Below are 21,875 nucleotides of genomic sequence, written 5' to 3' on the forward strand. Positions count from 1 at the left end.
CTGTTAGCATGAAGTCATGTCACATCAGATCTATAGAGCAAGCCTGCTCAGGACCACGATGAGGATATGTAAACCAGACATGCATTAAACTGATAAGAAGGGCAGCAGAGGAGAGGTGGGATCCTGGGGTGCAGAGTGCTTTCTTTAAAGATGTGAGATGGTGTGACTTTTTTGTATTCTACGTGAGCGTTTTATGTGTGTCTTATTTCCTGAGTTTGTGTTAATAACTCTCGCATACTGCAAGCGGGCACCGTAATAGTTGTTCTGTTCCAATCATTAACGTGTAATTTTTCCACTGAAATGACAAATGTATTTGGTAGAGTGGCAGCTCCCCTCTTGGCTGTTACAGGTACACCACTGGCACTAGAGAAGATCGTACAGATAGCTCTGTACTGTATTATTCAACCACGTGGTAGTTAGTCTTGGAGCATGCTGGTTCTCCAGGGAAGCCAAATATTTCAGGTACCTGCCAGCAGGATAGATGTTTGAACGTGTGTTTATGCTGTGTTATCTGGATGTTTGGGAGTTGTCCAGAACGGGCATTATTGTCACCATTTTTCAGAGAAATCTCTGTTGAACATGGATTCTTGATGCATCAGGGTGAAGGCAGCTTCTCTCAGCCTTTATTCCACTCGTTCTTTATCAGGGTCAATAAAACTGAGCTGAAGTGAGATTTGTCAATAGTAAAAAGCACAGGAGATGGATGGCCACAAGGGATGTTACTTTCAAAAGGTGTTAAAATAGGAGGGAGATGAGAAACATATGCAGATTGACTGACTTCCAAGTCTCTCTCGTTCAGTAAGATACTCCACACTCTGAATACTAGTGGAGTGATTTAAAAACAAGGAATTCCTGGAGACTAATAAAGCCTGGGTTTTATGGTTATATGTATTAGTTAATTGAGAGCTCAAATGAAACTCTTCCAATGGCATTTATGGGATCTTGTTGCTGTGCAGATTCCGTGGTTTCTAATATAGAGCTGTTGCTTCAGCCTTTAACTCGGAGAGGAGGTAGGAATAGGATCTTTGTCTTCTCCTGAACTGCCTATTTTTAGAGAACTTGTAGGAACCTGGTTATCTTTAAAAAACAAAATTACAACAAACAAACAAACAAAAACCCCCTCTCTTCTCTGCTTGGCTGAGTTTGACAACAGGTTCAAAGCATGTTGGAGAAAAGGCACACATGCACGTGCATATCCTGGGTGCTTTACTTCTGCAGGAACCCACAGAGCAAAGTCAGACAGGAGTTAGTTGCTAGATATGAAAACTTGATGAAAAAAAGAACTGATAATAGAAATCATACTGGTTAGAGATAGCCTAAGAAGGCTACTTCATGAACAGCTTGCATTGGCAGCTGTGACACTGACTGGAAAAAAACTAAAATTAAATAACACCTTCTAGACCTTCCCAAACAGGCGTTGACAGTTAGGCTGGTGTTGTATTAGCCTGGGTCTATTTGTCAAGTAAGATGGACATTTATTGATTTGTTTTCCACTTTTAAAATACTATTTTGAGCACACTTGATTGTGAAAATTTTTGAATGAAAAGCTGTGCAGAAAATAAAGTGCGTGTTAATGTTTTGCCTCTAGCCAACAAGAAGAAAGAGAAAGAACGTCCTGAGATCTCTCTTCCTTCAGACTTTGAACATACCATTCATGTGGGATTTGATGCCGTCACTGGAGAATTCACAGTAAGTAACCACTGTATTGCATGCTTACCAGAGCTTCTAGTTTCTTGATGGTAAAATAACCTCCTGTTGCCAGAAACGTCAGATGACAGCAGCTAGGCTGTGAAGAAAGAGACTTTTATTTGTTGGGCTTAAGATTTGGAATGTTTTACTTCTGGTTCAGGCTGCTTTTTTTTTTCTCCAAGGATTGTCAGCAGAGTGTCTGTGGAAAATGAAAACTAGGAAGAATGTAGGTGTATGCTTTTATCGTCCCACAAGCTGCTACAGGGGTTGGTTATTCAGCGTCTTTGGAAAAGCATAAAAACCCCCCACACATGTGCTTAGTGTATGTCTTGCTGTAGACAATCAGCCCCAAAGTGCAAAGACCAGCTGCTCTGCAGACAGCCCTTGGAGACGCCCAGAAAGTGGCAGCATTGTGGAAGTCCATTCATTTGAATTTAATAGCCTTCAAAATATGTCCATGGACTAGGTGATCAGACACATTTGTAGCCTTTATGTATTAATAAAATAGCTGTCAGCTTTTTCTACTTATATCACGATGAAGTGTTGGGGAAAATGAGTCTGATAGAAGCTCCTTGAAGTCTGCAGGGGGCTTCAGAGCATTTTCTCTCAGACTACTAGTTAGGTGCTGAAACTATTAATCCTTAAAGCTAAGATGGCAGTAAGCTTACGTTTGGTTGAACTGTGGAGGTGAGAGGAAACATTAGCAACTCTCCGTACCATCAGTAGTACCCTGTGAGCTAAGTGGTCAGACTGTGTTATCACCGTGTGTCAAACTGTAAAGTGTGCTAGTGCTGACTGGCTGCATACACCAAACAGGATGGGACAAATCATTTGCCTGGACAAAGGATGGTTAGTTTTCAGAATCTGAGCCCCAAATGTGATTTCTTCATCATTTTTTACTTTCATTGCTACTTTTGTTTCTCAAAAACATTTCAGAAAGCTGGAAACTTTCTGTATGCTACAGTAGCAATAGTAATAACAACAATAACAATAGAAGACAAAAAAGACACATTTAATGACAGCATGTCTTCAAAGGAGTAGTGAATTGAATTATCCTTAGTAATTAGGAAATACAGCTACATTTAAACTATGTGGACTAGTTAATTAGCCTTTTTAAAATAGATGGCACTTATCTTACTTCAAAATTTCTTCTGTGCCAAACCCTAGGGCTTGATTAAATGCTCATTTAAAAAGCCCAGATGTGGTCATTTTTGATCAGAAACTTAGCATAAAGCTTTTAAAATTGTGTTTTCCCTGCTATCTGTCTTGGTTTTCCTCCTTTTTTTTTTTTTCCCCCCTCTCTGTCTCTCCCTGTAGCCACTTTATTGTTCAGATTAATCTTCAGGGCCATTCTCTTTATCTTGGTATCGTATTATATATTCTGTTACTTTCTGCTTTTGTTTTCTCCCTTTTGTGTTTGCATCCCTTCTTCCTGTCTATCTTTCCTTTCTTTCCTTTCTTTCCTTCCTTCCTTCCTTGTTTCACTGCTCTCCCTACTGAATGTTCAGCTGTTCTTATTCTATATTTGTTCTTCCTTTCAGCCTTCTGCCTTTATTTCTACCCTGTGCTTCAGACTTTTTCCTTCTGGCTCTATGCAAACGCGATGGGTCACAATCGTGTTCTCGTAGACTGACTGGTGGTGAGGATCCCAGTTAGTTTCGCGTCCCTGCCAGCTGGAACAAAAAGGAGGGACGTCGAGGTTAACACACTTCAGTTCTGAGCACAAGCACTCTCTATCAGTACTTCAGAGATCATGGTTTGGATCAGTTTGAATGTTATTATTTTCATCCGGTGTGTCAAAACAGCCTCTAGCATCAGAGATTTTTTTTTTTTTTTTTTTTTTGTAATTTGGTGTCAGATGCTACCAGCACAGGTCCTGGCCTTTTATAGAACAAAGCGATTGTACATGGCTAAATATGTCCAGCTCTATTGCTGTAGCACAATTTCTTTTTAATATCTTTTTCCCTTTCAAAACAGTGGACATTAGATGGCTGCTGTTTTACAATTACACAATATTTCTACAAAAATACTTGTTCCTAAAGCATGGAAGTGCAGCGCTCCAGTTAGAGAAGGCTCTACCCAATTCAAAACAAAGCAGAGGGACAGGTGACTTCCCCCGTGCAGCTTGCCAGCACAGGACTTAACGCTGCAGTCCTTAGTGGAGTGAAATGTCAGTCAAAGCAAGGGGATTTTTGCACCATTAAGAACTAGCTATCAGCTCCCAGCTAATCCCAGATGCAAGTGTTACGTTACACATGACATTAGGCATGTTTGATTTGTCCCAACCTGGATACGACCCGTGTATCAGCTGGGTAGTCAGGTGGTAAGTATGTCCTGCTGAAGGGACTGCCACTAGCCATATCATGTAAAAATATTCCCACTGTCTAGTGATCACACTGTCTGTCTCTCTGAAAAGTTTGGAAGTGCCATGGGAATGTCCAATAAATGTGCAAATATATGGGGTTTTTTGTTTCGAATTATGACAGTTGTCATGCCAGTAGTGTCTGCTCCACTGGTTATGTGCAATGCATTGGGCCATTCTCTGACACCTAACAGTCACCCCCCAGCTGCATTACCTGATTGCTGTTAGTTGCATCTCCAATCAAAGTTGCATGGGCTCCTGAGTTTCGGCTTTCGGGCTTGAGCACCAAGCTGTGTTGTTGCTCATGAACGTATGTTGTATCTCCATTTCACTGTGCTTGGAGCAACCACATTTGCTAAGAAGTAGGGCTTTTAAAGCTCAAAATGAAATTGTTTGGAAACTGTTGGGCGGGAGCATGCTGCTAGAGCTTTATGTTGCTTTATTTTGAAGAAACAGTTGCATTTTCTGAATGGAGGGAGAAGTGTGGTTTGCAGGGCTTTGGGGAGTGCGTTTTGTAAGGCATGCATTTTTGAAACAGTTTCCTGATCCCCAATCTAGAATAAAATGTGGTCACGCACCAAACTTTTAAAGTTTCAAGATTATGACATTAGCAAGTGGGAGAAAGTTGTGGCTATAGATCCAAAGAAGTTGCACGTTATTAATCTAATCAAGCATTTCTTTAGAATTGTCCTGATTTTCAGTCTGACACACATAGATTATTTGCATTATGACAATATGCAACCTCCCAGTGTGAAATCTGAATTTGACCAGCTGCTTTCTCCACTGCACTTTGTTGACTCGTGCACCGGCCAATTGTGATCTTGGGGCTGGAGAACCATTGGAAAAAACTTGTGTAGAGCCATTCAAAAATGCTAACCTGGCTTTCAAAACTAGACAAACAGAAAAAGCCCAGATCTTTCTCTATTATTTTTATTTTTTAACTAAAAAAATAAATCGCAGGTAATTTTTCCAGTCACTTGCCGTTAATCCTCAGTAATGTATTTTTATGAGGGAGAGAAAAACTGGTTTAAAAAAGAGAGGAGGGGGAATGATGCTTCCAAACTTTGGAACAGTTGTGATTTTTCTGTTTTCCTAAGCCTGCCTTCCTGTAGCCTGTCCACCACCTAAACTATTTGCTATCTACCTCGTAACTCCCATTTTAGATGGGACTTCCCCATTTTGGCCCATTGGTTTCCTCCTACCACCTTCTAAGTTGTCCCACATTCTGTTTTAACTTTCTTTTCTTTCTTTATTTACGTCCATTACAGCCAGATCTCTATGGCTCACAGATGTGCACAGGGAAGCTCCCAGAGGTGCGTCACAGGCCCAAAAGAATCTTGCATCAAAATGCTTCTTTGAGATGTCATAGCACTGCAGCAGCAGGTTGATGTGTGTGCAGTAGATTTGTTGCTTGGCTTATCCCACTTTTTTTTCATTAATCCTAAACTTTGGAGGCCCATGTCACACATTGTTTTGTGGAGAACTTCTTAGGAAGAAGCGGTATTAAAGTGTTTACCTAGATTGGGGTGGCACCAAGGCTAAGTTTAAATGTACTTCAGGTGTAGTTTTTCATTCCGTAAGCCCTACAATTCGCTGGTAGATGTTGGCTGTGCAGTAAATGGGGAAAATTACAGGCTTTCAAATTTAGGAAATTATACTGGATATTTAAAGCAATTTTTCATCAATATAATTTCAATGCAGAGCTGCGGCTTTCAGCGATTGGATCAATTTTCAAATGCCACCCTCACTCATAAGATGTCCGAGAATTCATGCAAGGCTTTGGCACTCTCAGCCTGTTTTCTGAGTCCCTGGTTTCTGTATATTTACAATAGAGAACCTACAGAGCTACAGGAGCTCAAAAAAGAGACATCCTTAGCAGCAGTGGTACAACTCGGTGTTATGATTTTGAGAATTTAAATGCAGATTCTTAACCCCACAGTGGTCCCTGGTATGCCAAAAATTAATTGTATCAGGGTGGGGTTTACCTTTTAATCAGACAGCAGTGATCATTTCAGCAAAATGTGTTTGCGTTATTAAGCATTAAAAATCCAGTGTAAAGCTCCTAAAATACACTGTGTTGTCCACAAATATAGAATAGTCTTGTTATGTCTGCACTGAATCACCAGGAAAACAAGCTAAGCCTTTAATCATTATTCCATGGAAGAGAAGAGTTGATTTAAAGATGAGTTTCATGCACTTTTTTTCCTATCACAGTCATAACTTTCTTTTCTTTTTGAAGTTGGATCCTGGTTTTAGCTCTATATTTTGATAGAGAAGAGAATGATTGCATCTAATGTATAAGCTACTAATTTTAATTGTAAGGTGTCAATCAAAATTTCTGAAAGTAATCTTACAGGTAGCATGGGATCTTGGTAAAGATCTGTGAGGGCTGTGGCTGTTAAATATTCTAAATCAGCATTCTTTCCACTTGACATCTACAGGGCATTCCAGAGCAGTGGGCCAGGCTACTACAGACCTCCAACATAACTAAACTGGAGCAGAAGAAGAACCCACAAGCTGTTCTAGATGTTCTCAAATTTTATGATTCCAAAGAAACAGTTAACAACCAGAAATATATGAGCTTTACGTCGGGAGGTAAGTCAACATCTCACTGTGAAAAAGGGAGTGCCAGGCCCTAGAATGAGTCAGACCAAAGTTCAACATTCAAGTGGTCAAGAAGCAACCTTAAAAAATTCCGCTTTGTGGAATACTCCTGAAAGGAATTCTATTTCTCCTTTTGTCCCCTAAATGTCACTGAAACTGTGACTTTTCTTTGTCACTTGTTTTTAGAACTAAATAAGATACTAGATGGAAAAATCATTACCATTTTTAGTCAGAAGCATTAGTGGCCAAAGGTCATATTTACTTCTGTTTGTTCTCATCCTTGTTGCTTCACAGTGTTCAGTTCGGGGTACGGGGTATACTTTTTTCGTGCATTTTATGAGTTACTCTTCGATCCCTTGAGCAAAAGGTTACGATTTTTTGTGATACTTTGTGATAGAGGAGAATTTTCAAGGATTTTTTTGCTTTAGCTGTGGAGAAGATGAGGTTGCTATGCATAAATTAACAAACAAACCTACAACAGCTACTACTGTGATGTAAAAGGAATGTTGCCGCAGAGGATGAGAAGGAAGGCATCCGTGTCCAGAGTAATCTCTGTCGCATCCTCATTCCAGGAAGATCCTCATGATTTAGGCATTACTATCCAAAAGCCTGCAAACGTGATAGGGGTGTCATTTTTTCCCTTGGTTGCGTACAGTCTGCAAAATTGTAGTGTAGCGTTGCAAAAATGAGAGAGCAAGTCTGTGCTGCAGTTCACATTTTTTTTTCCTTTGGCCCATTCTTTCTACTTTTTGCTAGGCAAACTCTGGCTGGTGACACATCTAGCAAGTAAGCAGAGGTTTTTACTAGGTGCAGTGTATCTGGCTTTTGTATTAATGTGTTCTTTTGCTATTCCTTAATAACAGAGTTGAATTTTAAACAAAAATACCATTAAGATACTGTTACTTTGGTAAAGCTCATGTCATCAGCTTCAGCTAATAAGGGAGTGTCTCTATCCAAGAGGGTGTGGACAGCATTTGTAATTTAACCTGCAGTGGTTCATGTTCCCTGCACATGATAGTCTGTGGCAGTGGAGTCTGTAATTTCCTCAGTTTGCTGGTTCAACCAATAAAACTTCCAAAATGCAGGCTGGGAGAGCTTCTTAGAAGTCCTTCTAAAAACTGTGCAGTTATCTCCAAAATTTACTAACGTTTCTCTTCTTTTGAGGGAAAGCATCTTTTTTTTTCTAAATTCCATAATTAAAACATTTGACTGTCTAACTTGACACTTAATGTTTGCTAAAATAGCAATTACTTTTGTGATGAAATGCAAAATTCAAAACAGTTAGTGTATACTCCTGAACTCAGGAGCTGTTACTGTGCTATGTCAGAATAGAACTGCCATGGCTAAGGGAGATTTTGGGGAAACATTTTCAGCAAGATAAAGAGAATCAATGCATGCAATTTATTTTAAAAAAAAAAAAAAAAAAAAAAAAGAAAGAAAAAAGCTGCTTTAGCTCTTGGGCAGAACAGAAGCATTGACTGTTAAAGAACAATTTGCATGTTCTTGACCAAGTTTCTATTTATTTTATTTAGTGGCAAAACAGGGCAAAAAATAGGCACAAGAAACTGTAGAAAAAGAATATGCCGTTATCTTGCTTGCTATGTAAAATAACTGTTGCTACCGCAGGGATGTTGTGAAAGAAAAATGCTATCTATTTGGATTTACTTGTTCTGTGGGATTCCCCACAACAGGCAGTTTCATAACAGCATCGGTTAATTTTCCCTTGCACATTGCAGATAAAAGCGCCCATGGATACATAGAAGCCCATCCTTCGGTGAGTGTGAAAGTAACCTTTTACTTTCATAGCCTTTAAGAATTGTGGAGCAAGCTGTGAGCTTTGCCTTTTGTGATGGAGTGCCAGCCTTGTAGACTGAAAGAAAGTACATTTTGGTGTCTTTGCAGCAGCAGAAAAGGGATCACTGGCTCTTTTCTAGTTTTCTGTTGAAGAACTTTTAAAGAGATGAAAGTCTGGTTTTGCAAACAGAAGATTGCTTGCTGTTCTTAACTATGGTGGAATCCATAATTCGCAACAATATGCAGTACTGTCTAATTAGCCCATTTTAATTTACTTTTAACAACTTAGAATCCATTTCTATTAAATTTTATGATTTATCCTTAGTACAGCTGGATATGTAGCTGAATATAAATAAGGTTATAATTGATATGTAACTCACTGGAACCATTGGAAGAAAGTTTTAAGTAATCATCCACTCTTAATTAATACTGGATTGCCATAGCAATCCCAGAGATGTAGTCATGACATCCACGTTAATATTGACCAGATTTATTAGTGTTAATGTTAGTGCATTAAATAGCAAATGACTGAATGGGGATTTGGCCTTTATTTTCAAGTGTTAAGCAACTTAATTTTAGGTTTGTGATTACACAGCAGAGAGTGTGTATAATGAAATGAAAATCATCTTTGAATATTCACACTTCAGATTTTCAGTTGATGCCACTTTCATTATCTTTAATAAAACATACTTTTAAAAGGAAGTTTGGGGTTCACCAGAGCATAGTAAGCCTTCCCAATAGCTTTTCCAGTGGGTATGGACATTGGCAGATGCTGTGGTATTTCGTTCTAGCAGACACAGACAGTGGTGAGACAGTCAAGATGTCAGCTTTCAAAAGCTACCGACTCAGAGGATGCTGGTTGAATGTTATAGTACAGGGAAAACAACTCTGACAGGATCGAACAGTCATTGGAATTACTTTAATTTCATTTAACTCTTTAATGGGAGCCTGGCATTAAATAATATGACATTGTATATGTTCTAGCTGCACAATTTAGTGCTGTCAGACCAAGCATGGAGCCCAGTGGAAAAAATAGTTATAAGAATTTGACATAACAGAAATGTGATTATTCCATTCTTTATTTTTCCATTAATCATCTTCTATCCCCATGTAAGCAAAGTGCTAATGATGCATAGAAAGCTATACACCGATCTAACGTATGACAAAGTAACATTCACCTTCCCATTAGGGCAACCCTTGCTTGACAGAGTTGGCCCTTAAACTGGTGTTTAGAATGTCTGACGTATTATTCCCTACTTTGGCCAGATTAGTAGCCTATTTCACCATTTACCTTTAAAAGTTGGGTAATGGAACTGAGTCCCACAGAAAATACAATACTCTGTGTGTGTGTGTATCTATATGACAGTGTGTTCAAGTACAGATGACTCAGGGCAGCGATACAGCCATCTATCCAGTAAAACACAGGCATGAAGATTAGGTCTCCCTGTTTCCTGCAGGCCATCCCTTACTGGTATTTATACTGGACCAAATTGATACCATTTTAAAGATAACGCAAATGAGATGTGAATATGTAGGTAGTGCCTTTGATTTGCTTCAGTTCTCTAAGTGGCCTGTTGTAGGCAGCTTCAAAGCAGTTGGTAAACACTTAACAAGGCCCCTTTTCAGGTTTTTTGTTTCACCAGGAGATTTGTGACGAGGTGATATAACCCCCTGCCTCCAAGTAGCAGCTGGGACTGGTGGGCAGGTTTCAACTCACCTAACTTTAAATATCTGCACTGTAGGCTTCCATTTACATGTAGACAGCTGATCAGCCAGACTTCCCTTGCCTGCCCCATGTTTGGAGCCTCTGCCTGAAGGTTGACTGCACCCTGGCAGTGGCTTTTATTCCTGCTGCCTGTAAGGGCAGCCTGGGGGAGCAGTCGGGATGCCTGCCTGGCAGCCCCGGGCAGGTCGGCAGGATGCATTCGCTCGGAGAGGGCTGGGTTCGCTCTGAGTTACTGTTGCCATAAGAAACAGGACAACAGTGGAAAGATCGATGTGTTAACTTATGGTCAGGTAAAGAGGAGGATGGTGCTGAAAAAGGAGCTACTAAGCAGAAAAATTCAGCACTGTGGAAGCAGGCAGTATGATTACCCCACACGTAAAATAGTAAAGAAACAAACAGCCTTTCTCTCCAAAACCAAATTCCCAGCAAGATGACGAAGGAGGCTTTGCACTTTGAAGTGTGTTAATTAACCTAGCCAGTAGACACGTTAGCTTAATTAACTGTTACCATTTCTGTAGACACAATGCCAAAGCAATTAACCAGTAACTAGATGTGATTTCTAGTGATATATTCAAGCATTACATTTTGTGAAATTAACTTGGACTAAGCATGGGAATGATTTAGTTGTTTTCAGCAAAAATTAAAACCACCAAGACAAATTAACAAAACGGCATGGTAATCTGTAACCTTTAAATTGTATTGTGTCGTGTGTAACTTAGAACTGATGCCTGCAGGACTGTAGGCATGTCTGGATTGGTGTCTGATGTTTAAGCAGACTGAAGTTGTGTGTAATTTTCAACATCCCAAGTGCCAAAATGGTGACTGTCACTCATGTTACTGTCTGTCCACAGAGCACAAAAACAGCATCAGAACCCCCGCTAGCTCCCTCCGTTTCTGAAGAAGAGGATGAAGATGATGAAGAAGAGGAAGATGACAATGAACCTCCACCTGTTATCGCACCACGGCCTGAACATACAAAATCAGTAAGTCCCAGCTTTGTTAGCACTGTATTTGGTGTAATTCAGAGCTGCGTGTTTCTGATCAGACAGCACTTGCAGACGAAGACTCTTGAGGGCTGGAGTCCTACCATGACATAGTGCTTCACCCAAGCCACTGACACCAGGAAAATCTGGTTTGAACTTTCACATTTAGTCATGAGTTTCCTGCGATTCTGATAGGGTCCGTGAATTTATCTTGGTATCAGATAAGAGGCAGCATTGTCTTTTAAGGCTACCGGTGTAAAAGTGAGCAACTTTGTCCAAAGTATCTGTGTAGGCTCTCTGTCACCAGTGGAGAGAGTGGTCATCAGACGCAGTTCACACCCTTGCAGGATACATAGGAGGAACTGTCCCCTGGAGGTACCTGTCCCTCTCCACAGACTTATATAAAGTAGCTAAATGAACAGCTTAGACTACACCCTTAACTTTTACATGACTGAAGTTTGGTGAGAAGAATCCTACACAGCTGTGCATTGTAAAGAGAAGGAAGGTCTCTGAAGGACTAGAATGCAGTTCCTAATGGCCATTCCCTAAAGCTTGAAATACTGATGAGAAATTAGTTCAACAGTTACGATCAGAAAAGGGAAATGCTCCCTGCTTCTATTCAGACACTTACATACCAACTAAAGAGTCATTTTGTTAACCATGAAAACACACGAGCATCAAGGAACGAGGCTCTGGGGCTCTGGACAGATCTATTTCTGTATCTTTGCAACACAGTAAATTCATTGTTTCGGCCATCTTTCAGAAAATCAATGAAAATTGAAAAGGAAGCTGGCCATGAACTTGTGTAAAACTAGCCTTTCATTTTTGCCCGTTCAATTTAAGAAGTGGACAGCAAAACCAAGCATTTTAAGAGCCCTGGATGTGGCAGACAGCATCTTTCTAAGGGTTTGCATTTGAAATATGATCTCAGGGGCATCTCTGCAAGCCACCTTTCTGACACTAATTAATTTCTTGTCACAGATCTACACACGCTCTGTAATTGAACCTGCCGCTGCACCAGCACCAGCTAAAGAAGCCACCACTCCCCAACCTGAAAACTCAAACACAAACACTTTGTACAGAAACACAGACCGGCAGCGAAAAAAATCCAAGATGACAGATGAGGAGATCCTAGAGAAACTGAGTATGTAGTCTGTATTTCTTCTCTGGTAAAGCAGTGTACTGTATGCATGTTTCAGGATTATATGTACCAAATGTTCATCCTCAGTTTAGTGTGACAGAGTCACTTACAACTCCCTACACAAATTGTTACTGTGCTTAGAGGAAGTGAGAGAGCACTCTGGGTATTCCTTCTGCCTCTGAGGGCAGCTGTGACTGGGTTGGGTTTGCCTGAGCTTCCTACTATGCTAAAGGCAAAAGCAGAGATTGTTTCTGGTTGAGCAGAAGGCTGTGACCTAGTGAATGACCTAGTGAACTCCTGTGTGCTAATGGCCAAACTGAACAGAATATTTGGGTTTCTAAATTGTCAGGAGTCTAAAGAGTTCTCACCAGTCTTTGGAGCCAAAATACTTTGCAGAAATATGTTGGGTTTTGGGGTGTTTTTTTGTGTTGGTTGTTGTTTTGTTTTTGGTCTGGAGGTTTAGTTTGTGTGGTTTTGGTTTTGGTGTTTTTTTTGGGGTTGGTTTGTTTGTTTGTTTGTTTGTTTTTACCAGTAGACAACTACAGCACTAAGCTGTTTCCTTCAGCCTCAAGGAGCTCTCCTGCCCCAGATATTCTGTTGGTATCGTTTTTATGATTGTTGTTACTACTACTACTTCTACTAATATATCAGAGTTCATTTTTATTAAGAATTCTATGCTTTTGTCAGAGAGAACTCCTTTGAAAGAACATCACTTGACACTATGGATAGAGAGGAAGAGGTGTTTTCAATGTGCCCCAAAAGAACAAAAATACTTTTATAACAGTCCTGATTTTATTTCTTAGCTTTATGCTTATAAAGATGTATCAAAGAGACACATCTATGTGGCGTGATCAGGTAAAACTGCACTGCAAGCATTTCTCAGGAGCCAGCCTCCAGCACATCCACTGTATGTTCCTCAGATACATGGCACTTTGTCATAGCTAATTGCTAGCCAGTTAATACTATTAGAATCCTAACCATTGGCCCCAAACCCCTACGCAGATCATACTCTAGGAAAACACATCAAGCCCTTTGTGATTCTGCAGTACAACCAATTTAATCTCCTTCTTGCGTGTAATAGCTGCCAGTGCTATGTTCTCGGATAATACATTGTTGGGTTCATAACATAGCCCAGTTTACTCTGTGTCTACCATTGTCCTCTGTCTTAGGACAAAAAGTGGATTGATCTACACCTCCTTGTATTTGATCTCAAAGCCAGTAATATTCTGTCTTTAATGGGGGCAGCTGCTTGTAAAGGGGTGCAGTCTGGCCGTGGCTTCTTCACAGTGGTTGTCAATGCTCGTTCTTGTGCTGTAGCAACCTTTCGGCATACCTGCCCTGCTGCTGATGGCTGGTGTGACTGCAGAGGCTGAAGCCTTCCTTAGCTGTGAGATTTCAGCTGCTTGCGTAGAGTTTTCTGCACCCTTAGCAGGTTGACAGGACTATAAAGAACTGAATCTCAGTGCCATTAGGGAGTATCCAAGGGATAAGTTCAATAGCTTTAGCTGAGGGCACAATGAAATGAATTCCAGAGCAGATAGTTACCTGCAGGTATGTCAGTTTATAAAGGGAGGAATTATAGCTTCTTCAACTGAGGTTAAATGTTTGAGGCAGGTTTCCACTGTGAGATCTGCATACTGCACCCTGCATACGTGAACGTAAGTATGCATATCGTTTATTCAAGCTTCTGTGTATGCCAGATTAGGACTGAGCCCTTGAGTTATTGTGGGTTATACCTTTGAAATATTACATGCTTTCATGCTTTTTCTTTCTTAAGAATTTGATACCAAGTGAGCAAGGTCTGAAGGTCTGCCTTGGGCAAATTGTGATGTGGACAATGAAAATCTTTTTGTGCTTTCATGAAGCTATCTGAAAATGGGGGTGATGCTTTTTTGTTATAGTCCTGGGCTAATTATATTTAAGCATATGTGGTGGTGGATTTTTGTCTGGTTTGTTTTGTTTTAACTCATACGACTTCTTCACCTTGCATACTTCTGACACAATTGATTTTATGCTACTTTTAAGAAGTCCCCTGCCTTACTTTATCTTAAATTGCTTTCGTAATTCTTTTCTGTTTGAAATAACTTGGGTTTTTTTAGAGCCATTTTCATTACAAGTTTTACTAGGGAGTAAAGCCTGTAATATTGAGATAAGATCAAACAAAATTCTGTCTGTAATGAAATCATGAATATGTTCCACTCTAATTATAAAACAGAAGTGGCCCAATTCTGTTTTCTTATCCACTTAATTTAGGACTTGATAAAGGAAAGTGCTTAAAGACATCAAAATAGCTGTTATGTTTATCTTTTGTCCAGAGTAGGGAGTGCTTCTCTGAACTGAAGCCGGGTACCAGACACTTTGTTGATTTTAGTGCTGTCATATTTGACACGCATTGGCTTAAGCACAGGAAACCAGCCACAAACAGCTAACTTGTGAAAGCAGCTACTCAAGTTTTGAGGAAAAACACCAGAAATATCAACTGAAAAATCAGTGGCAAATTGGGAAACTTCTTTTTCAAAATATTTGTTCTGCAGTCTTTTTCTTTATTCTTTTCTAACGTGAACTTCCATGAACTTCTGATATCTGTTCTGACAGATACACAGTTCCATTAACCAGCTGAAAATAGCACCTAGCCAGACACCGACAACACAGTGTTTTTCCTGTTGTCCAGCCCAGCACAGGATTATGGCAGTTTGGTTCAGTACTGCAGTGTCTGATGGGGGGATCCCTGTCTGGGGGATGGTTAAGCTCAGCAGTGTGAGCGGGAGGGCATGCTTTCTCATCTCGCATCCCTTCCAGCCAGTTAAAAGGGAGTGCCAGAGTCCGCTGGTCATATTCTTCTTGACTGAAGAGTTATTTTGTAGTGGAGACAGAGAGAATAGTGGAGAAAGCAGCAGAACAAAAGCTTTGTCTTACGTTATACGTTTCAGTGAGATGAAATGTAGGCCGCGCCTCGAATACTGTGTTCAGTTTTGGGCCCCTCACGACAAGAGAGACATTGAGGGGCTGGAGCGTGTCCAGAGAAGGGCAACGAAGCTGGTGAAGGGTCTGGAGCACAAGGCTGATGGGGAGCGGCTGAGGGAACTGGGGTTGTTTAGCCTGGAGAAAAGGAGGCTGAGGGGAGACCTCATCGCTCTCTACAACTGCCTGAAAGGAGGCTGTAGAGAGGTGGGGTCGGTCTCTTCTCCCAGGTAACAAGTGATAGGATGAGAGGAAATGGCCTCAAGTTGCACCAGGGGAGGTTTAGACTGGGTATTAGGAAATTTTACTTCACTGAAAGGGTTGTCCAGCATTGGAACAGGCTGCCCAGGGAAGTGGTGGAGTCGCCATCCCTGGAGGTATTTAAAAGGCATTTGGATGAGGTGCTTAGGGACATGGTGTAGTGGTGGACTTGGCAGTGTTAGGTTTATGGTTGGACTTAATGATCTTAAAGCTCTTTTCCGACCTATACGATTCTGTGATTCTGTGAAACTACAAAAAGTTAACCAGGTCCTGCAAGCATTACGTCCTCGGCTCGGGCTCCAGGCAATCCAGTTACTCTAACTCTGTCAGGCTGGCACAGCAGGGCAGGGCCACTTCAGGCTGCTCAGGACTGTGTGGCATCCTCAGCCAGCAGGCAGGCGCTCACACCGCCGTCAGCAGCGGGCACTGGGTGAGGGGAGCGAGCACCGCGGGGCAAAGGAAACCTCTTCTCCTGCAGCTCCCATTAGTGATCTTGCCAAGGCCAGCAAAATTGTTTTAGCCGGGAGTGTACCAGATGGTGTTGACGACCCATCTTCTTGCTGTGCTGGCAGGCAGGATTCCTGGCTAGGCATCCAGTCAGATGCCCATTTGGATGCTAAAGCCCTCTGCTCCAGAGAAATGGCCTGGAGAGGGGAGAGAGGTGTTTGTTACTACTTAGCGTGAATGGTGCATCACCTAGTTTTGTTTTGGATGCACAGGTGAATAAATAAGGATGTGTTTGTATTTGTGATATAGGAATATTGCCAGATTAGTCAAACAAAATATGCTGCAAAACACTGGAAGTCTTTCCTCCTGAACTAATCTTCTTTAAAATATTTCAGTGATGTACATTCCAAGTTAAATCTTTAGAAGTCTTTTGCATTGAGCCATCACCTTAGGCTTCCTTGTTTGTATTTTATCTAGTAAACTACTGGACCAGAAAAAACAATATTGTTTTTTAATTATTCCTTCAGATTTGTTTGAGTTTATCAGATTTTGGCTCTTTAATTCGACACAAACACAGCATCCTAATTACTGCTTGCTTTCCTTCCCGTTCAGACTGCCTACACCTCAGAGCGGGCAAGAAGCTGTCAAGCAGTGCATGCTTTCATTTTAGCTTTCAGTGGCACATGAGCTCCACAATGGCTGATGGACTTGGACTGTCCCGCGCGCCCTGTGCCGGACAGACTGGCCCTGCCTTCCCGCTGCTGCAGCGCAGAGCTGCCGGGAGGCGGCAGCACCCCGTCTGGCCTGGCTTCTGAACCGCATCGCCTGTACTCATGAAATGATCAGCATCTCATTTGTGCAGCTGTCTGTGTAACACTAGCGCCTGAGGAGTATTGCTGTTCTTGTTATCCGCCGTGGCGGTGCTTATTTGTGAAGATCAGCGTGTGTGCAGTGTTGAGAGTGCGAGTCAAATGCTAGTTACTGATCCGAGTCAGGTTGAGGACAAGCAGTGTGGTTCTTAAAATGGCACAAGCAAGGTCTTCTTCAGAACTTAGCCTGGTAATAACTGATGAGGGTCATAGTTCTTAGAGCCCCATAATTATTGATTATGACATGAGATGCTGTTCTTTAAAAACACAACAGCATTCTTTTGGCAAACTGCTGAAAGGTTGCGAAGATCCCCTCCTGGAAACACTTTGCAATATTCTTCCTGTTCCGAAAATGGCACCTGTTCATACAAATTGATTCCAGAACCCAAGGTGCATTTAATCTTCAGAAGTATTAAACCTTCTGTTGAATCACACAGAGTATTTATTCCTAAGAAAATAAAGGCTCTGTTGTTCCAGCTCTCATTAATGTTTATAGACAACAAACACTTGCATTGGTACTTGTTCTTTTCTGATATCTGTCTCCTGTGAATGTTTCTCCATGTTCTTAGTTTCCTGTCAAGGTAACTCTCCAAAGGACTCTAGAAAATCAGTCTTCGTGGAGGCCATCTGTGGAGGCAGCTACGGAGCTGCCTGTGTTGTTGTTGTTGTTACCCAACTGACTACAAACGGCTCCCAACCCCAGACAGCGGGGCTGCATTTCTCCTCTGCTGGAAGGTGGTATCTCCACTTTTAAGTGAGCATCTTTAATTTTGTTTCTTTCAGGGAGCATTGTGAGCGTGGGAGATCCTAAGAAGAAATACACTCGATTTGAAAAAATTGGCCAAGGGTAAGTCCAATCACAGTTACTTATACAAAAACATGGGCCAGGTGTTTTGCTGGCGTAACATCAAGTGTGAAGTCGGGAAAGCTCCAAACATGTTCACGCACTGGGTTTAGATTCTCCTGTCTCTCAGTACTGATCAGAATTTATAACTGTGTTCAGAAGGCATCGTCAAAGACAACTTGATGCTGGCAATGTCTTGTCTGCAGCAAGGAGCAGGACCTGGAAGATCTACTGTCCCTCAAGTGTGTGGCATATTTTGTTTGCTTATTATCTTAGGAGAAATCATTTTTGTATGTCTCAAAATAATATGGCCATGCTAAAGAAAGGAGAAGAAACTTTATTGCCTAAAAGAGTAGCTTACCACCTGATAGTTGTCAGATAAATAACAGTTCTCAATAACATTTCTTGCAAATATTTTGCTTAAAATATTCAGTGATCAGGATTATAACTACATAGTTTAGAAACCGAAGCCAGCTATTAAATAATAAGCTCCCTTTTCTGGCAGAGGTAGTAAAAAAAAAAAAAAAAAAAAAAAAAAAAACCAACCAAAAAACAAAAAAACAACCCACAACAACAACAAAAAAACACAACAAAACCAAACAAAAAACCAAAAAAACAAAACAAAACAAAAAAACCCCAAAAACACCCTGAAAAACCCAAACAAAAACTCAGTAATAAACACAGTGTTGATGCACAAAGTATGTGATGAGAAAATGCATTATCTGCCTGATGGCAGACCACTCGTGGATCTTGCAGGTTTTAGGAGTTTCCTGAAAATAATCAACCAGGCTATTCCCTTTTGAAACCTAGCTTGGCTTACTGTAAATAGGATTGATTGATCTGAAATATTTCCTATGTGAGGAGGCAAGAACAAAAGAGATTACATCAAAATTAGGTATCTGACTTGCATTTTAAATATGGACAGACTCTCTGCTCAGTCAAAGTTTCCTTGGCTGTGTTGTAATTCCAGGAGGGTTAGTACCATTTGTGTAACACCAAGATCACACTGCTGTCGGTGTATGGCAGAAGCTGTTTACTGACATCAGGAGACATTTTTTTGCCTGAGCTGTTTATGAGATTTGAACTCAGGGTAGCATGGTGCTGACCTAGAACTGATACATACTGCGGAAAGTCAGGCACACTCACGTTCTTTCTCTGGCAGGCTTTATTGCAGATATATCTTGTTTGGTAGGGCACTTGTGGGAAAGTGTTTCTGCTCCATTCATTGAATAAAAGCCCTTTCTCAGATTCCAGCTTGCTTTCTACCTGAAGCTTTGGTTCTTATTGTCATTTGTAAAACGTCAGTGGACACTTAGAGCTGTGCCAGTCTCTCAGAAGATAAGTGTCAACTGAAAGTGAGAGAATAAACATGCGTGTGAAGCAGATTATTGCTGTCACTGTGAGAATATGACCATCACCCTCACAATCTCTTATTTTGACAGTCCTAGGAGTGAGCTTGTACAAAGGTGCCTCAACAACTGGTGGAAAGACAAGTGGCTAATATCTGGCCTAAAAGGGTATCTAAATTGATTTCCTCCAGCTTTTAGTACAGCCTGAAGATTGCATGCCCTTCTTACAGAGGAGTGAGTGTGCTGCCGTAACCAGCTCATGACTGTAATGCTGCAGGTCAATTTACAGTGATGGGGAAAGATCCTAAAGAAAAAAATAATCACAAAGGTAATCAAACAGGATGATCAGGAGGAACCAGACTGCTGCATGGCTGGGGTTAGCGTGTCTGTCTGCAGCAGGGCGGGCTGAGATGCACTGCCTCGGATGGTGGTGATGTGCTTAGTTGATGCAGGTGCCAGTTCCTGAGCTGCCCGCCTTTGCAATGAGTTGGGTACAGTTATGCCAAAGGCACTAGTGGTGTTGGAAGTGAGTAGTTTTTTAGTAGCTGCTAACGAGAGCACTGCAAGGCAGCAAGAGAGGTGGCTGCTCAGAGAACTGCAGGTAGAGAGCAACTTCTTACAGCAGGAAAAGCAACTTGACCGGCAGGTAGCACTTCATGGCTTCATACAGCTGGTAAGTTAATAAACAGTGTGATGGTTTTACAGCCACTTTGCAGTGAACGGTAGTCAGCAGGCCTGTGCTGAAGAACAGGTCAGCTTCAGTGCTGAGTCTCTGGTTTGTCATCTGTCTTCAGCTGAGGACTGAAAATGCTGCTGACACCAGAGGAAACTTAGTTAACTAGTGCTTGATAAAGAGGCTGTGTTTGCTCAAGCAGTCTTAGCTCTTGCTAGAAAGACAGATTAGTATGGAGCCATGAGCAACCTGGGTTCAGGTTGGTTTTTTTAACTTGTACTGCAGTGCATCACAGTGACATGAATCTAATTGTGGGCCCTGGTACTTGCCTAACTGCATTAAAACCAAGATATTACAGAAGCATTTAAAAGTTAGATACAGATCAGAAATTGTAGTTGCTTAGAAGTAAAAGTTCGTAATGCAGAATCTGCAGAGCCCTTGCAATTAATTCACAGCTTTACTTAAATTACTCACCTTTATCTCACCTCCTCACAGATGGCCTGGAGCATACCAAAAGCATCCTAATTTAAATAGCTGTTTTTAAATAAACCCTAACAGGACTTTGCTCAGGAGGTACAGCACAGTGTTAGCAAGTCTAAATAAATGGTGTTGGCTTTTTATGAAAACAAATTGGATTAATCTCGACAATTAGTCATAGGAAAATGCATTTGCATTTATATTAAAAGAATACATAGCATGCCCAATGAGAGCATTGTTCTCAACACAGATGTACAGTCTCTGGTGCCTGTTGAATTAAAATGCTTCAGAAATATTTCAGCCTGCAGGTAAACAAACAAGCTGGGGGATCATGTAAAAATGAGCAAACTGATTTTGGCATTTTCAGTTAGCGGGACACTTGCTGGATGCATGTTCCCTCTGCTCAGAATTCCCACCCTGGCTCTCCCTTGCCTCACTGCCCATGCAGCCATGGGCTTCTTAAATGACGGCAGTGTAAACCTGTGGTTTAGCTCAGAAGGAAGCCCCAGTAGGGTTTACAAGCCCGCGGTTGCTTTAAACCCAAAGGGATTTCCTCTGGTCGTGGCTTTTCCAGCCTTTCACATCATTACAGGGGAAGAACCTCTTTTAATGAGAGGCAGATGGCAAACAAAACTCCACACTGTCTAGTTTGCAGGTGAGCATGCCATTTATTTCTGGTGGCTCTGCAACACAACCTATGACTGCCACAGAAGCAAAACATAGGCATCATGAAGAGTCCTTCACTTGTCTGGTGCACCTAACAGAAGCAGCTGCTGATGGCTCTTGACACACAAAGCAGCTGTCTTAAGGATCCTCTGTTTTGAGTAGTTCTCCATTTGTGTGTGAAACAATATGTGCCTTAACCTGCTCTAACTGTGACCTTGCAGGATGGCTGGAGAATAGTTTCCTTGCATGCTGGAGAAAGCTGTGTCTAGATCCTTTCCTCAAATGGCTGTCACGTGTATTCAGGGTTCTCAGAATGACTGCATGGTGTTGCCTGAATTGTGCAGATAGACTCAAATAAGTCTGAGAAGGCACGACTAGACTGTATGTTACATGCCCTGGAAAAAAAACCACACACACACACACACAAAGGAAAAAAAAAAAAAACCAAACCCAAAAAAACCCAAAAAAACCCCAAACAAACCAAAAACCAAACAACAAAGCAAAATTGGAGAAAACAAAAAAAGAATTAAATATATTATTTTACAGTTTTTTTAGACACTCTGCCCTTAAGTTTTGAACTAAAATAATTTAGTATGTACATTTGAGATTTGCACCAGCCCTTTTTCTTCATATTGGACATAAGTTTTATCTTGGATACCCTGCATGGCAGAGGGCTGGTGGGCTGCTGCGCTGTGCGCTGCCAGCTGAAGGAGTGGATGAGCAAAGGTGTTTTATAAACACTACTGGCAGCAGAGATCTATCTGGGCTTGCTTTTATTCACAGGGACTAAACCACTTCTCATTTCTTCACTGCTGTTTTGTTTCTAGGGCATCAGGAACTGTTTATACAGCAATCGACATCGCCACAGGACAAGAGGTAAGCATCGGCAGTCCCAGCAGATTTTGCAGGTATCCAGTGCTTTCCTCTCTGGTGCAAACTGTGGATGGGGCTTTCGGGTTGCCAGTAGATCGTTACTGCAAAGGCTGTTCCTCTGAAGCACGGACTGGTGTCAGCCTGCAAAATACATCT

The 21,875-nt window shown here is 41.3% G+C and overlaps 1 protein-coding gene across 4 annotated transcripts in view; it reads left to right on the forward strand.

Annotated features, from left to right (window-relative positions):
• The window catches only part of PAK3 (p21 (RAC1) activated kinase 3), a 106,471-nt gene that overhangs the window by 65,034 nt on the left and 19,562 nt on the right, over positions 1-21,875 (forward strand). For all 4 annotated transcript variants that reach the window (XM_075512774.1, XM_075512775.1, XM_075512772.1 and 1 more), the window contains 7 exons: positions 1,589-1,689; positions 6,493-6,646; positions 8,392-8,429; positions 11,027-11,158; positions 12,140-12,302; positions 17,621-17,684; positions 21,674-21,722. In XM_075512774.1, the coding sequence (XP_075368889.1) occupies positions 1,589-1,689; positions 6,493-6,646; positions 8,392-8,429; positions 11,027-11,158; positions 12,140-12,302; positions 17,621-17,684; positions 21,674-21,722 (701 nt within the window). The remainder of the gene's footprint in view (positions 1-1,588; positions 1,690-6,492; positions 6,647-8,391; positions 8,430-11,026; positions 11,159-12,139; positions 12,303-17,620; positions 17,685-21,673; positions 21,723-21,875) is intronic.

Source organism: Mycteria americana, chromosome 10 (genome assembly GCF_035582795.1).
Source record: "Mycteria americana isolate JAX WOST 10 ecotype Jacksonville Zoo and Gardens chromosome 10, USCA_MyAme_1.0, whole genome shotgun sequence".
Taxonomy (NCBI): Eukaryota; Metazoa; Chordata; class Aves; order Ciconiiformes; family Ciconiidae; genus Mycteria; species Mycteria americana.